We start from the raw sequence: 17547 nt of genomic DNA on the forward strand, positions 1-17547 counted from the left end.
TGTGAAGGCAAAGTTTTCTTCATCCTGTTCTTGTAAAGCTTAATAAAAAAGAAGTCTTTAAAATCCATAGCTTTAATAGACCATCCTTTAAGTAATAAAGAAGGCAAGGGAATTTCAGTCTGTAGAGAGCCCGTTGACTAAATCACCTTATTAATAGCTCTTCAACCTGTTACCATTCTCCATTTTCCAGATTTTCTTTTTAATGACAAATACAAGAGAATTCCAAAGACTGGTCAATTCTTCAATATGTTGAGCATTTGGCTGCTCCTGTACAAGCTATTCTAGTGACTGTAATTTTTCTGATATCAAAAGTTTTTGTTCTATGCACACAGGTTTGTCAGTTACCCATTTTAAAGGTAGGGCTATTGGCACCCTTGAAAGACCACCAACTGTTGTGCTCTGCTTATGTACAACTGTTGTTTATAATACCTTTAAATATTTCTCTCAGAAACATTCTTATTTTATTGCTTGTTTATGAGACTGGGGGAATGTTAACCCATGGTTTCCATTGCGGCAATAAATCACATCTCCATAATTCATTGGTATGTTTTAGCCACATAGGGCTTTAATTTTCCTATCTATCCTTCTGTTCTTATGCATTCGACCCTTCTTGAGCCTTGTTTTACCTGAGATAAAGTTCCAATCCCAAGAAGCTGAAAACTTACCTCCCAAAGAGGCCAATTGTCAAGATTTTAGTGAAATTGTTGTTACATCTGCACCCATGTCTAGCAAACCTTCAATTACAATGCCCTTTGTTCATATCTTTAACTTTGGTTTTTGATCATTATAGAAGTTTGACAAAATACTTGTTTTATGGTCTCTCCTGAAAATTTTGTTTTGTTTATTGAAGGCTTTTTTTTCATCCAGAGCAGTATAGTTTTTAACATCAGGCATTAGGTCTTTTAATTGCTCTGTGGAGAAGTTTCCCCAATGCTGATAGGAAATGATTGAACCACATTTGACTTTGGGGTCTGTGAGAGGCCCCCAATAGCAAAGGTTGCCTTGTCTGTTTTTTGTTGATCTGCATTCACTAGTCCAATGCCAGCATTTGTCACACCTTCCAGATACTCCAGAAGGCTGGGACCTTATGTTTGGATTATCTCTAGAAAAGGTATTTTTTATAGGAATATCTTGCCTACAATTCCTTTTCAAATGGCCTTGTTTGCCACAGTAAAACATCTGACATTTTGATATTTCTTCAAATTTCTAGAAATTACTTCATGTATCAAAGCAGATCTTAAGCTTGACATCCAGTATCAGCTGTATTTCTAATCCATGCATCTATTGGTGCTGATTATGCCTTGAAAGGCCTAATCACCCCTTTGTATTCTGATTAACATTTTCAAAAGCCCAGTATTCAATTAATATTTGTATAACTTCTAGATCTATTTTCATTCTATTTATAGCTAAAGTCAAACTTTGTACAAAATCAGAAAAGGCTCCTTTTGGACCTTGTATTGTTTTAGAAATGCCTCAGTCCTCTCTCCTGAATCTCCAAGCATTCAAAGCTGCTAGACAACACAGCGCCAAGGTGTGATCATCAAATCTAAACTTCCTCTTTCTACCATGTTTTCCTTATAACTGAGGCTCAGCTTCCAATATTGCTGTAGCTAAATCTTTCTGGTCTTGTAGGATAATTCTGGGCTGAGTTGTCCATTAATTTAAAATCTCCTTCATATGGTGTGAATGCATACCATATGAAATGACTTTCTTTTTCTTTCTTTCTTTTTTTTTTTTTGTTTTTCGAGACAGGGTTTCTCTGTAGCTTTGAAGCCTATCCTGGAACTAGCTCTTGTAGACCAGGCTGGTCTCGAACTCACAGAGATCCGTCTGCCTCTGCCTCCCGAGTGCTGGGATTAAAGGCGTGCGCCACCACCGCCCGGCTAAATGACTGCTTTCTTAAATCGCTTTAAATCTAAAACTTCTACAGTATTCCAATCAATTTCTGCATAGCTTTGGGGACATCTACCATCTGGTGGTCATTCTTATATGATAACTGGATGAACTAAAGTTGCTTTTCTAATAACCTTGGGCTGCCCCTCTTCAATTTCATAATGCAATGGTGTGGTAGGTTCTGCTTCAAATTCCTCTGTCTGTGTCTGAATATTTTTATTGTTTTCAGTATTAGGTTTTTTCTAAGGCTTATTTATATCTTATCAATCAATTTTTTTCTTTTCATTAGTAAGTCTTTCTAAGGTTTGTATCTTATCAAATTTTCATATTTTAAGGATAAAATATGAATTACCAAACTGATAGTAGTTTAAATCAGTATCCTGTCAATCCCAGCTAAGTGGTTTATCCCTTCATTTATTTTTTTGTCCATTTGCAAGCCATCTATAGTAGCACTAAACCAGGTATCACTAAACTCCCTGCATTATGGTATTTCTGATTCTTAACATTGGAAAGATCCCCCCCTTTTAATCTAATTTCCCTTTTAAGGATTCCCAGGTGTCTCAGTGGATCTGCTGATACTTGAGGCATTGGCAGAGCTGGGTGTGGGATTGTAGATGTTCGACTGTGTTGGCAGGGAGGGTAAGCACAGCGGGTGCCACTAGCCACACACCTGGGCCAGAGGCCACTGTGGCTGCTCGCATGCCCTGTGGGGAGAGAGGAGGGGTTGAGCCATCTGAAAAACTAATGCAGAGAAACTGATAGGAGAGACCTGAGTGGCTGGGACACAGCATTGGGGTGGGGGAGACCTAGCCACCTGCCCTGAGCATCAGAGGCTCTGCACCGCTTTGGCATGATTTAAGGCCATGTATTGGACATCAGATATTGAAGCTTCTTTTATTGTTTTATTAGAAAATAAAGCTCAGGAGTTAAATATGGGAACAAACCCGAGAGAGCTACAGAGGAACAGAGAAAACAATCACCTACTCTCTTCTCCACCTTTCTCAAAACAAAAACAAAAACAAACCCATGCTTCTCTCCTTGACACTCCTTTTTCCTCCTGTGTGTCCCTGTAGCTTCCTCTGAGCCAGTCAGAAAACTCTATGGTCCACTCTGGCCCGCTCAGTATGAACGTCATCCTTTGATCAAGGTCTGATTCTATTGGCAGTTTCAGAGTGGCAACACAGACAAATCTCCCACAACACATTGGTTGGTGTAAAATACTAAGTATAGCCAAGAGATGCGTATGACAAAACAATTCCCCAAGAACTGAACAACCACAGAAGAGGACAATCAACAATGAGGAAATGAGTACTCTCTGTGAATCCTTTCTATGACTACAAGCAAGCTATGTCCTCAGGGATGTAAGAACAGCCACGGGTATAGCACGATTAATAAACACCCAGAGATGGATATTGGGGTTCATTCTGAAGGTCAGAAAAGTAAAACAACCAGCCACTGGCTCTTACCTCTACCTCAGTCCAAAAATGGCAATTCTGTCTCCAGGAATCCTCAGAATGAAGCTCAATCTAAGAGCTGTCTCCTCCCATCTTATATTCCTCTGTAGGACTGGGATTAAAGGCATGCACCACTACTCCTGGTTTCTATGGCAAGCTAGTGTGGCTACTGGGATTAAAGGTGTGTGTCACCACTGCCTGGTCTGTAAGACTGACCAGTGTGGCTATTTTACTCTCTGATCTTCAGGCAAGCTTTATTTATTAAAATGCAAGTAAAATATCACTACACATGGGAATGGTTCTTTCTTTAACACACAGATTGGGCATTGCAAGAAGAAATGATTCATTTATTGATAAAAGGAACACTGAATGTTAACTGTGTTATGACTGTGTTAATAGACTCCCTGGTCACCTCTGAAGTCACAAGGATAACCACATCTTTCCTGCTCTTCAAAGATTTCATGGGCTACAAACTAATCAAGGTTTATTTGTGACAATTTTTCTATTTATCTGAGCCAAAAGCTCAGGGATACAGAGGAATGGTACTAACTGTGGCCATAGGTATGTTAGAAAGAGAGGCGAGTGAGCTCCATACTGACGGGGAACAGGAGTTCAGTAGAGAGGTGGCCATGGGTGCTCTCAGTGGGCACAGGAGAGAGCAGACTCCTGGAGGAGTGGTAACACCTTGCTGTTCCACCTTTGTCACAGTGGCTGTGTTCTAAACTACGAGTGGCATGGGGGCATGTCTGTCCCCCAGACAATGGTTCTGTTGCTGCTGCTAAAGGTGGCTTGAACTAAACCTCTACTGTTCCAATAATAAAATTTAAAGGCTAGTTCAGAGAGTTAGAGTAGCAAGTGGCTAACTTTCTCTCTTTACTGGAGTCCCCAGGAGCCCTCTCTTTCCATACTGCCCAACCAAACAAACCCAGGCTATGCTCCTTCCTGCTACTTCCTATCAACCAGCTGCTAAACACACCTCTCTGAGCTCAAGTTACTTTTATTTAATTAGTGGCAAGGCATCTTTACATTGTTAAACAAATGCAGACTAAGCAAATGTAACACACCTATGCCTAGTTAAACAAATACACTACAATAGCACCTGTCTAGTCCAGAAGCCTCTTCTCTCCTTGCCATTTTGCAGAGCTGGAACACCGAGTCCTTGGACTGAGGTACAGATGTATTTGGAAAGGTAGGATGCATCTATCAGAAATGAGTCTGCATGTCCTCAGGTGAACACACACCCTGCTACTTACACACATAAACAGATAATTAAAAACAAAAAGTGCTTTAAGAGAATCTGTATGCCAGTCTAAGGAATTCAGAAGTTTCAGGTCAGGAATGGCGAATCAACGAAGGCTTTTAATCCGTATGATATTTTGAAGTCAAGGCTGTGTTTTATAAATATCTGACACATAACAAATGAAAATTTGGAGAGAACAAATTTAGATAACAGCCAAGACAGGAAGCTTTGTAAATACTCTTTCCTGCCTTTTAATGACAAAGCTTTAAATAGCTTCTCCTTGGATAAAATAGTTGACCTACTCTTAAATCAGCTTAGATATCATTATAAAAATAATATCTTTTAATGTTTAGTGCATTGTCCTTGGCATATGCAGGTTCATTAATAGATAGTCATCTGATAACAGTGGCATATTTGCTATTATTCTTGTTCTTCATCATCATCATCATCATCACAGACATGCACACTGCCCTAGAGTATGTGTAACAGGGAACGAGGGAGCTGAATGGTCAAAGGTGATTAATCCTCCATTTCTGCTACAATGGCAGCTCACCAGGAAAGGAGCCATTTGCTGTAATGGAAAGAGATGAACTAGCAAAGAAGGCTGTTTACCTCAGGAGACTATTTTGGCAACTCACAGGGGAAATGGTGCTTTGTGGTCTCTGAAGTGCTGAAAAGAAAATGTACGGAATCACTCTCAAATAGACTGAGCAGGTTTGCAATATTTTTCAACACGAGTAAGGCCAATATATTCAAAAACAAGATTCAAATTGTGTGTAAATGTATATTTACTTAACCAAGTTCTTGAAGTACACTAGATATGTCTTTAGAGTGGAGGCGGCAATATTCGGCTTTGTACAGTAGCACCGGAAACTAAGTGGGGGGGAACAGAGATCATGATGACACCAGAGCACAGGAGGCAGAAACCCTAGACCTAAAGCCACCTGTAGGACTTTGAACTGAGAAGGTGATTTCATTATAAAAATGAATAGTTTTTTCACTTAATTATAAAAATGAATAGTTACAATCATCTGTTTTTAAAATGAGACCGATCAGAAGGCATCTAAAGCACACTCTCAGGGTTTCGCTCAGCTCCAGCCATCCTCACTCGGCACAGAGAAGTACTGTCATTAGTTGTGGCTGTTCTTCCAAGAATAAGTAGGTATATGGAGGGAAATTGCCCACTTAGAGAATACATTACGGAGGAAGCCTAAATGAAAGGCTGGGAAGAGTCATTATTCTGCAACAGAGAGCATGACTTTACACGGGGATAGTATTTTATGACATCACAACTCGGTGGGAGAGAGAGAGAGAGAGAGAGAGAGAGAGAGAGAGAGAGAGAGAGAGAGAGAGAGAGAGAGAGAGAGAGAGAGAGAGAGAGAGAGAGAGAGAGAGAGGAGAGAGAGAGAGGAGAGAGGGAGAGGGAGAGGGGAGAGAGAAAGGAGAGAGAGAGGAGAGAGAATACAAGTTGTGGTCTAGATACCCACCACCTTTCTCTGGGATGATTAAGAGAGAGAGAGTTATTGCTTCTTGGGACTTAAGGGCCAGGTAGTAGAGGCTGTCTCTATATTTGTTAGCTTGAATAAGAAATCATGCATAGCCCCAATGGGACCCATTAATGGTATAAAAATGCGAAATTGTATAAAAAAGAACTAATATTTATAATACAGATACTTTATGTTAGTTGAGGGAGATGCCTAGCAACTATGCAACTGGGAAGAGAGAGGCAGGATGGGGCTGTTCTGATCGCCTGTTGTAAGGGTGATTATATCCAAGGTCAGTTACTCTCCTATGCATGGTTCCTATTTTAACAGAAGGCTTTCCAAATTACATCCTTTGAGAGAACAAATGTTTATGTTACACAATCTGCCATATCTGGAAATAAAACAGGAAAAGCTACCCACTCTTGTTCTTAGGCCCTTTGCCCAGCGCTGTTAATAAGAGGATTGTTTTGTAAGAGAATTGCAAAAGAAAAATCAGAGATACTTCATGTTTAAGCAAATGCTTATTATTTCCTAAGAAATGTACATGTTCAAAACCAAGTCCCAGTGATGTGTGCGTGTGTGTGTGTGTGTGTGTGTATTTATATTATATATTTCTGGCCCAGACAATGGAAACTAATGACTAACATTCTAAAGTTGCCCATAAAGTGTTCAGTACCTAAGGGATTCTCAATATCTTTTCATTGAAGAAAAAGCATAGGTTTCAATATACATTATAAGGGGTCTTTGCTCTTGATAAACATGCTACAATGTAACTGTGCAATATTAAGTGCTGTGCTGATCACAAAAATGTGATTAAAAGTATAAAAGAGACCAATATGGCAATGGGCTAGGTAAAAGGTTATTTCTGTCTGATGTCAGTCACCTTGTTTGTTCATTAGCTTGGTTAATTAAACTATGTATGTTCATATTTTATATTTGTACCTCTGCACTTGTTCAAATCCTATTTTCAGATCCCAGAAGCTGTTAAGAATTTATTTTCCTTCAACATTTGCCACGGTCTCATTATTTTTTCAGACAGATCTATTGGCATAATTCAGATGAAATATTAATGCATAAAAATGTCCCACATTCTAATCCCATGAGCATAGCAGTGTTTTCCCATTTGCAGGCTTTGGTAATGGCAAATACGTGTTGTGTTTCTATTTAAACCAAAATGAAAGCTAATTATGAGCAACTAGTGAATGGGCTGCCACTGTATGTGAAACTCTTGGCAACTCCACAGGCACCTGTTCCTGTAAGTGATATTCTTAGAGCTTCCATAGTTAGAGGAATATTAACTATCCCATAATCCAGACTATGGCTGCCTTTCTGTTAGAAATGCACATGGCATCATGACAGACTAATTCTGTCATTATTATCATACTATAAATTACTGTGGTATCATAAAAAAGATTAGTACTTAAATATAGGTGGCTAAATGCAGCCTTCAGCTGCTGGCATATGAGGGGCGTGATTAATGTGTGGGATGCCATGTAAATCGAGTTCCTTACCGTCCCCCTTTGCTCTGAAAAAAAAAAAACAAATGAGAAAGCATCAGCACTGATCTAATGCTCAGTATTGGACTCACGTGTGTCTTTTCTATGTAGGCTAACACATGTCCAGCATGTGCAAATCCTCACATGTGTCTTTCCTATGTAGACTAAAGCATGTCCAGCATGTGCAAGGCCTCACATGTGTCTTTCCTATGTAGGCTAAAGCATGTCTAGCATGTGCAAGGCCTCACATGTGTCTTTCCTGTGTAGGCTAATGCATGTTCAGCATGTGCAAGGCTGGACTCACATTTTTGACTAGGTAAATATGGAGCTATCTAGAAGAGTTTTCTGACAGAGTTGGAAATGACTGCACAGAACACAGGATGTGAACAGACTAGGGAGCAGGCTGGGGCTCACGGGGGCAGGCTTAACATCTGACCCTTCAGCACCCAGGTGTTCTGGGGTACACTGTCTGGTCTCTTCTCACCGAGGGCAGTGACCTGTTTAGAGAGGATGCTGAGTCCTGGAAGACTGTGCCAAGGAATTCATGTTTGTTTGAGTAGTTCTTAGGAATATAGGTTTCTGATATTTTTACATTATGAACAAAAGTTTGATTAAATTATAGCTTAATATTTTAACAAGTTATAAATCAGTTATCTACTTTGCTTTGTACACATGTGTGTGCTTATGTCATGTACATACACATACATGTGCATGCGCATATACACACACAATACCACTTTTAAGGATATAGAAACTAATAGCTTCTAAAGAAGACATACATTTTATAGATCTTCTAAAGAAGAAGCATATCTCCTCCAATTTTGAACAGTCGGGTGAAGCTGACACTTCTTTGTGGCCTGTAGATGTCATCACTTGGGGCTGAGGATGTAGGCTGGCAATGCAGCACTTGCCTAGCATAGGTAAAGCCTTGGATTTGATTCCCAGCACTGAAAAAAAGTTAGCATTTAAAACATGCCATTAAACACTCGTAACAACACACACTTTCTCTACCTTTAGCCCCATAGATATTATAACTCCCTGGAATTGCCAGATTGCTACTTTTAAGAAGTTTTTAACATTCTTTGACAATTTTGTATTACTTCTTAAAAAGAAAATAACCTAGAAAGTTCACTCTGCCAAAATTCAGTACAAATTATAACTAGCCTATAATGCGTCAGAAGAGAGTCCTGTTTCGCTGTCAACAAAAGAGAAAGATAACGAACTGATTACATTTTCCTTAACATACATACTCACTAATGTGGAAAATATAGGGACTTTGTACTTAAGAAAATAAGTTTGATCTAAAATTGAAACTTCCTCTCTAGTTTCTTTAAAGACAGAGTATGTTCATTCCTGAAAAGTCAACAGCTAGAAGAAATGTAAAGGAATCAGATGACCCTGCCCATCTCATCAAGTAAGGAATAGTCTCAACCAAGTTTAATCAAAAAAGCACAGAGATAACTTCTACTTTACAATGAAATTTTTAAAAATCAAGGATGAGCTAAATGCATAGCAAAGTCTCATTTGTGCTGCCTCTTATTTTCGACTGCCCTGGCTGGTGTGTCACGTTAGAGTTCCTTGGAGAGATGGGAAAGAGAGAGAAAGGAAGACCAAGGATGCTATAAGCAGGTTGGAAAGGGCGCCAAGTGCACCCCCCTTTCTAACAGTAGACCTCCTCCCTGAGGCGGGATCTGCCCCAGGCCAGCTGGATCGAATGAACTGGTGATGGTATTGGGAATGCATGCACAGCTGGACACACACGTAAAAGCAGAAGGAAATGCAAGTGTCAGGCTCATCTTCTGATCTTAGAAAAGACGGGGACACAACAGATCTGATAACAGCCAACTCAGAAGGTTGAAATTTGGAGAAAAACAAGTCTCTTCTTGTATGAGGTTGATACTGTACTAATTATAAGGTAAACTCTGAGGAGTGTAAGATGTATAGACATTCAGAATTCCTTTTCTAAATATTTATTGAACTGATGCACCAGGATCTATGAGTACTAGATACATAGCAGCAAGCAGCAAAACAAGATGTAGCAGGGATTCTTCCTTTAGAACAGTATATTTTAGCAGGAGAAAACAACCAGTAAAATAAATGTGTAAATTGCAAAGAAATTAGCAACCATGCCTATGGAGTAGTGTAAGTTACAAAAAGAGTCTGTGTTGTAATTTTAAATGAATAATCGGGGGAAAGCTTCATATTAGAACTGGATATATGAGTAAACACTTGAAAGGTGTAAGAGAGTAAGCATTAGGGATGCACCCCTGTGGAGAGGACAGCCAACCAGAGATGCACATGAGCACGGATGTCTCTCAAGTCAGCAAGGAGGCTGGTTGGTGTGCCGCGGGGTGGGAAGCTCTAACAGCTAGAAGAATGCCTAACAATTTTACTATAATATGAGATTGCCATTTGGAGCAGCAGGTTTAGGCTTGTTAGTCTGGTGATGGGTGTTTGGTGTCTAAATGGTGTGTGTGTGTGTGTGTGTGTGTGTGTGTGTGTGTGTGTGTGTGAAGTTCAGGGACATAAGGTGGCTATTGATGGAAACATATGTGTTGCTGGAGTATAGATAGCATTTAAAGTGATGAGACCTGAGATCATTTGGGGCTGCAGGCTTTCCGGATGACAGAAATGGTCCGCAAAGAGATAAGAATGAAATTTGGTTCAACCTAACTTAGGTACTGATGCTGGACCAAAACTTAAAAAGTCTGACACCAATTCACTTATTTTAGCATAGCACAATTTTTTAAAAAAAAAAAAAAGTTTTTTTGATAGCAGCTAACTCAGTCCATGAGTGCAATAAAACTTAAGACATGTTTACATTGACACGCTTTACAAAGTACACATGGCTTCTCTTGTAATGATGGGTTCTTTGCGTTAGAAACAATGCTCGATTAAGGTCTATGGAAAATGACCGTGGCAAACATCATGTTGTAAAGTACAATGACATCACTCACAGGAATGAGTTTGATGTTCTAGAAGCAATGTTCAGTGTTTTGGCGGGGAAACATCAGGGATAACAAACATTATAGTCTTGGGGATAAGGGTGTGGCCTTGCTCAACAGGTAGCAGTGGGGTACCAGGTTATAAACTATGTTTTACCCCAGCATTCTGGGGGAACAGCCAGATATCTTCTCCCTTTGGAGAGAGAAGCTGCGTGCTTACCGTTTCCTGCCTTCTTCAGTGTTTATCTGTATGCGCAAGGATCTCTTGCCCTCTACTGTTGGGCATTTGCAAGACACGAAACGAGTGGAGCTCTTCCTGAATCCACTCCCACCATGCTAGATACCAGAGAAAGAGAGCCGCAGTAAACATGTAAGGGCACAGCAGAAGAAAAAGACATCATGGGGTCCGTGTCCCGTGGCCTTGCCTAAATGAGATTGGCCCATCAGAGGATTCCCTTCTGCTGGGCTGACACCTGGAACTTCACTGACAACCCGCTGCTCCTCTGGCATGGCCCACATCAGAAAAGAGTCTCATAGGAACAGATTTTTGCCTCAACATACAAACTAATATTCTAACAGCTATGCCTGTCAGCCACCAAAGAGGCTGCCTCTCTGACTTTTGAGAGTGTCAACACAATCTCACAGATACGTCTCATGGGACCCAAGGCTATCAGCAAGGAGAAGGAAGAATGAACCCTGCTGATTTAGGTGTCACCCAATAATTATATCATATACTACATCTCAAAAGCTGTCTATGTTTGTCTCTGTACACTCAACTGAGGGCCTAGTAATTATGTACTTAGACAAATGTTAACCAAATAGCCTTGGCTCTAGGTGACTGATAGCATTGTCCCTGAGGAGAATGATGCCAACTTCATCCCCACACAGGCTTTTAATGACAAGGCAGCCTGTTAACTGCTGATCTCCACAGTCGTCATTTTTTTATTTCCACCCCTATGCAACTTGAAGATACTACTTGACTAACAGAACAAACTGTACCAGAGAATTCACAGTTCTTCCGGGACTCTGCTCTATTATTACACATATGAGGGTGGGAATGATGGGAGGAAGAGAGGTCAAAGGAAGAGGTGATTGAAGGCAAGTGGGTGGGACTTGCTGAAATTGCACCATTTGGGCCCCGAACACCCACAATAGTGTTCCATTTTGGGATGTTAATACAGAAAGTATATGCATAAGGCAAAAAGTAATAATTCTTTTCAAAAGAATTATTGAAAATCCACCAGTGAGAAAGTTTATATATCCCTTAGAGATAAACATAGTGTGAATCATATTTAATATATTTGAAAGTTTGAGTTCTAAGCATATTATTTTGTGTTTCTATATACAAAAAGATTATCATATTATTCTCTTATTGACATGAGTTGGGCTTTTTGTTTATACTTCATCTTATTCCATGAAAATTGAGAAGCAGCTTTTCAAGCACGAACACTCCTTCACGCCCCTTAGCTAGCTTTGAAGTGAGCAAGGAGACTCGGTATGATTCAGAGTTGTAGACATCTGTGATTTTCTCAAGATTGAAGAGCTCAATAGAATCCTCCAGAAGTGACTCTCATGAGTCGCTGCGTTGTATGAGAGGTTGTTGTTTGTTGTTGCCGCTGTTGAAAGCACTAGGAGTTCTCAAAACTTTGATTTTTCTCTCTAGCATATTATTAAAAACCTAAAAAAATAAGGTGACACAAACTATCTTTCTTCAGCCAGATATAGAATTTATACAGGTTAATAACCACGCAATCCACGTGTCAAGGAAGAATTTTGTGAAGAGCTGAACTGAAAACGTGGGGTGGGAGCTGGGTGTCCATTTCCGGTGTCAGTGAGTAAGGAGTACTGGGGGGCAGGAAGAGCGGTTTGGAACACACGACATGCCGCTTGTTGAAAACGCCCATCTGGCTTGCTCCTGAAGCAGTGATAAAGGCACAGTCAAGAACCAAAATTGTGCCAGCAGCTTTCCCCAGAGGCCTCTGGGAAAGAGGAACAGTCTGGTGCCTGTGGCCGGGGCAAGAAGCCAGGTGCTGTTTCCAGGACGGTTGCAGTGCTTTTGTTTGAATCCATTACAATTTCTAGGTGGATCTTCAATCTCTAGATGTTTTAATGATGTTATCATCTAACTGGAAAAAAATTAACACTCTGCGGTCCAGGAGGCAGTGAATAAATATCATACAGTTTGAATTTTTGTGTAGTTTTGGTATCTCATCCAAATTGATTTTTTTTTTAAAGGGCACATCTGACATACAGAGAATTCTCAGAAAGTTTACTAAAACTCAGCTGTCTGGATAGTGGGCTGACCTGTGTACTAGGGGCTCTACCACAGTGCTTTCATGGGTGCTAACTTGAACGATCAGCTAATTTTAGAAAGCGGCAAGCAGTTTCAGGTCATTTTTAAGACAGGTGGGAAAAACCAATAAATGATTACCATCAGAAAAGATGATTGATTGTCCATCATGTAAAATAGTTTTCCTCTTTTAATGATAAGGGTGAAGCTCCTGGCTTTGGGCGTTCTAGCTCAGCATTCGACCACTGAGGTACATGCCAAAGTATTTAAGCCCTGAAAGGACTTTGTCTCCCTAGATTTTATTCTTTTGCTTTGAGAATAGGGTGAGAAAACGTGTGAAGGCAAGCTTTCTAATGCTGGGATTACAGGTGTGTGCTGCAGCATCTGGCTTGATATTGATATCAAATAGAAATTAACTGACTGCTTCTCCATTATTTCTTACTCGATGGAGATGACGAATTACTAGACTCAATGTGAAGACATCTGATACCTAGGAGACTTGAAGACTGCTGTGCCAGAACCTGAAAGTGATTTTGAAAAGCTTTTGGAAAAGGCTTTCTGTTATGTAAAGAGTTCAGATAAGTGATATCAGCTGATTCCAAAGAAAGCCAAGGGCATACACTCTAGTATCTGAAAATACTTTATACTACTTTAGATGGTTTATTGATTTAGAGATCATACTATTTAAAATAGTTAAGTGAGTTAACATTGAAATTGATTTAGACTTTGACGTCAATTTTATATTGGAATTAAGATATTATAAGTTCTAGTGCAGGTGGTGGTGGTACATGCATTTAATCCATGTACTCGGGAGCCAGAGGCGTTTGGATCTCTGTGAGTTTGAGATCTGGTCCACAAAGTGAGTTCCATAACAGCCAAGATTACAGAAAGAAAATAAACCCTGCCCCTCCTCCAATTAAAAGATATTGTAAGTTTCTTACTTTATAAAAAGTATTTTAAGAGATATTTATTACGGAAGATAAGAACCTATCTTAAATTCTCTTTGTCTCAGTTAACCTTTAACTCCTAAAGTTGACTCTGTACAGGATAATGCCTTATGGAGAAATATTCTACTACTGAGGATGTTTGTACACTGATGTAAAAAAAAAGCAGATGCTGTGTGGGACAAATATTGCAGCTGCTCCATGGTGGGACACTAAGGGAACCTGCTGTGAGACAGTGGTCATGTACCCTGTTACTTATATTGTATTGTTTTAATAAAATGCTGATTGACCAGTAGCCAGGAAGGAAGTAGAGGTGGAGCTACAAAAACAGGAGAATTCTGGGAAGAGGAAAGGGTCAGCCTGCAGTCATCATGGAGGCAGCCAGACACAGAGGAAGCATGAGAATGCCTCACTGATAAGAGGTACCAAGCCACGTGGCTAACATAGACAAGAATAACAGACTAATTTAAGATGTTGATAAGAAGCCTGAGCTAATAGGCCAACCAGCTAATAATTAATGTAGACCTCTGTGGGTTCCTTTGGGACTGAATGGCTACAGGACCAGGTGGGACAGAAACCTCTGTCAACAAATGGCACCCAAAGTTGGGCTCGAACCCACGACCCTGAGATTAAGAGTTTCATGCTCTACTGACTGAGCTGTCAACAGGGACCTCCTTTCCAGGTGTTTATATGCTGCAGGACTCTTGGCTGGGTGCCATTAGAGAGCAGGAGAGAACACCTGACCCTCACCAGGGCTTTGACTTTACTAGAGTGACAGGTAAATGAGAAATGAGATAGAGCAGGCTAAAACTCCAAGGGAATTTGGCAATCAGAGCTAGTCCAGTTCACTTAGATTTGAAACATTAAACAAACACACCGTGTCTCATGAAATGTAAAAGCTTCTGCCAACATTCATATGAGGTTCTCATCAGATTCTCTGATGTCAGGGCCTGAGTGAGCAAGAGCTGATACCACTCACTATGCAAACCAAAGGCCTGCTATTCTCCCAGTTCCACTCTGGACTAGGAGGCAGGTGACAGTGGCTCTCCAGGAGCTTGCAAATCCAAATTCCCTTAGCACAAGGATTAAACAAAACACTTGCATCAGGGACTCAAAGACTCCTTCTTTGAGATGCAAATTCCCCCAGGAAATGAAAGTTACCCCACAGTCAAGGATATAGACAAGGGGAGGCATTCTTCCTAATTTTATCAAATCTTAATAGGACATTTCCCTCTAGCAATAATTGTATCCAACTGTAGATAAGCAAACCTTTTTGAATCCAGATACAATTCCTTGAATGGTGCATCTTGCTGAATGGTTGCTTCATCTATTGGCACATATCCCTTTCACATTTCTGTCTTGGCTACTTATTTCCTATATTTTGTAAAGCACAGTTCTACAGGGAAGAAGAATGAGTGGAAGGTGACACGGAAAGCCACCAGAGGAAAAGCCACAGCAATCTTCCAGTTAACCCAGAGCCCAGTGAAAACAGCTCATGTTGATGGCCTAGGAAGGTTCTCAGCCTTCCTAATGCTGTGACTCTTTAGTACCGTTCCTCATGTTGTGCTGACCCCCATCCATAAAATTATTTTTGTTGCTGCAACATAACTGTAATTTTGCTATTGTTATGTAATATAATCCATAGCATAAATATGTGAGTCTTTCAATAGTCTTTGGTGAACTGTGAAAGGGTTGTTTAACTCTCCAAAGAGGTCATGACCCACAAATTGAGAACCTTTGGTCTAGACAGATATCCTTCTAGTGAAGGCAGTAGAGCCAATTTACTAATTCTAGAGGCCCCATCCAAGGGAATGTGGTGTTCTGATCCCCCAGACATACTACAAAAACCCTCAGCATGCACCAAGCCACTCATCCCTTAGGGGATCCAGCAGCATCTACAGCACTAAAGAATACACTGTGGGCTAATAGACCCCATCTCTCTGCAGATGGTGGTGCATTGCTTCTCGTGCTCTTTCTTTGTGAGTTAGGTAAACAATGCATCTCCACTACAAACCATCAGAGCCAGTAGCTTCTAATTTTCACATCTCTCTGGTAATAAAAATATAAAAGATCACTATAGTCTTCTCTCCAGGACCATGCCAGTGTTGAGAAGGCCTTTCTACCTCAATAGTAGAGAAAGCTAATAGAATATGCCTTGCTATGCATAGAGAAGACCTCCTTTCTCAGACCATGACTTCAAGAACACTGAGGTCAGTGTTTCTTTGGGAACTGACATACAGCAGGCAGGACTAAGATGTGTGTCAGAACCCTTTTCTGCTCCTGAGCCAACCTTCTTGTCCTCAAGTTTTGCATACCCTTCCCATAGTCTGCTCTGGTCCTTACCCTACCCCTAAACATGTAGTTGCTGCATACCCAATGCTTCAAGTAGTTTTTGAGTTCTTTAAAGCATAATTTTGCCTGTTTTCCCCTTGACTGTGCTTAACTTTCATTTCTTTCTTGTCTATGTATAAAGTGCCCTTTGGAGTAGGGGAATTTTTTTCTTTTGTAGCAAAGATATACCTCTGCCCATCTTATTCGAGCCATATCATGATATTGTAGTACAGAATTTGATTCACTAATAGCATTACTCCCCTGCACCCATGACAGACAAAAACTGCAGTCTCTCCTGAAGAAATAGACTTGAGAGTTTGCTCATCCTACTGTGGTTATGGGAGAGAAGATTGGTGCTGAGAGTTCAGAAGGCCAGTAGGGAATTTGTTTCTCCCCATTTGTTGCAATTAAAATGTGAGTATTGAGGGCACGCTCCAATTGAACCTCTTTCCTTCTTTCTGTAGCACCTGAGATTCTCCGAGGCTGTGCCTATGGACCCGAAGTGGACATGTGGTCTGTAGGAATAATCACCTACATCTTGTAAGTGACAAAAGGCAACCTTTATACAAGCAGTCTTTGTGTAACATTTTCTAGGTATTAATAATTCTCATGACAACCACGTTGACCTCTGACTTCTTGTGATGTTCCTTTTTACAATAACCGCACTGATAGCATTGACTCAAATGATGTGATGTTCCATTTTACACTAACTGTGCCAAAAGCTAGTCTCAAAATCAGTATTGCTTCTTACTGTCACATTTCCCTGGAGGTGAGCAGCTGTCCAGGGCTCTTTCGTAGCTGATTTTCCTGTATAATATACCCACATTTGGGAACGTATTGCACGATCACGATAGTTGTGAGACCTAAGTCCACCTGCCACATCCTTTGTTTATGTATTTGAATCTTACTGAACAAACTGGTAGCCCTTGAAGGAGATCTGTTATTTACTTCTTAAGAAATCCCAAACTAGCACGTTTCTTATCAAAATATTCTGAGCGCATTTACCTATCGATTTATTTCCCTACGTGTTAAGGTTTCAAGGGCCTTGAGCTAAACACGGAATAAAATGAGCTGATGATAATTCATTCTCTGTCCACTCCAACTGCATTACTGAGCTGCTGTCTAATTAAAATAATGACTTCAGGAAGTTTGCAGAGTGAGTGATGGAATTGGAGGTGGCAGTGAGGGAAATCATATATGACAGTGGCTGTGGAAAGCTAAGGCAAGAAGATATCAGTGCACCCGAGAACTAACACACAACACAGTGAGGCCCTCGTTGGCCGTTTGGCAGGGAGTGCAGTTAGCTTTGGGAACCTATAGCATGCATCTGTGGAGAGAGGTGTTCCAGGGTTCTCAAGAGCTGGTTATTCATAGGTGAGCTGCCTTCACCCACTGTATAGTAGAGCGACCTACACAAGCGATATTTAGCTTCTCACAGTCTCAGAGGCTAGAAGCTTTAGGTCAGGGTGG

At 40.5% G+C, this 17547-nt stretch overlaps 1 protein-coding gene across 1 annotated transcript in view; it reads left to right on the top strand.

The window, feature by feature from the left end:
• Camk4 (calcium/calmodulin dependent protein kinase IV) overlaps positions 1 to 17547 on the top strand; it is a 224219-nt gene that overhangs the window by 201256 nt on the left and 5416 nt on the right. The window contains exon 8 of the mRNA XM_038330633.1: positions 16542 to 16617. Within this exon, the coding sequence (XP_038186561.1) occupies positions 16542 to 16617 (76 nt within the window). The remainder of the gene's footprint in view (positions 1 to 16541; positions 16618 to 17547) is intronic.

Source organism: Arvicola amphibius, chromosome 5 (assembly GCF_903992535.2).
Source record: "Arvicola amphibius chromosome 5, mArvAmp1.2, whole genome shotgun sequence".
Lineage (NCBI taxonomy): Eukaryota > Metazoa > Chordata > Mammalia > Rodentia > Cricetidae > Arvicola > Arvicola amphibius.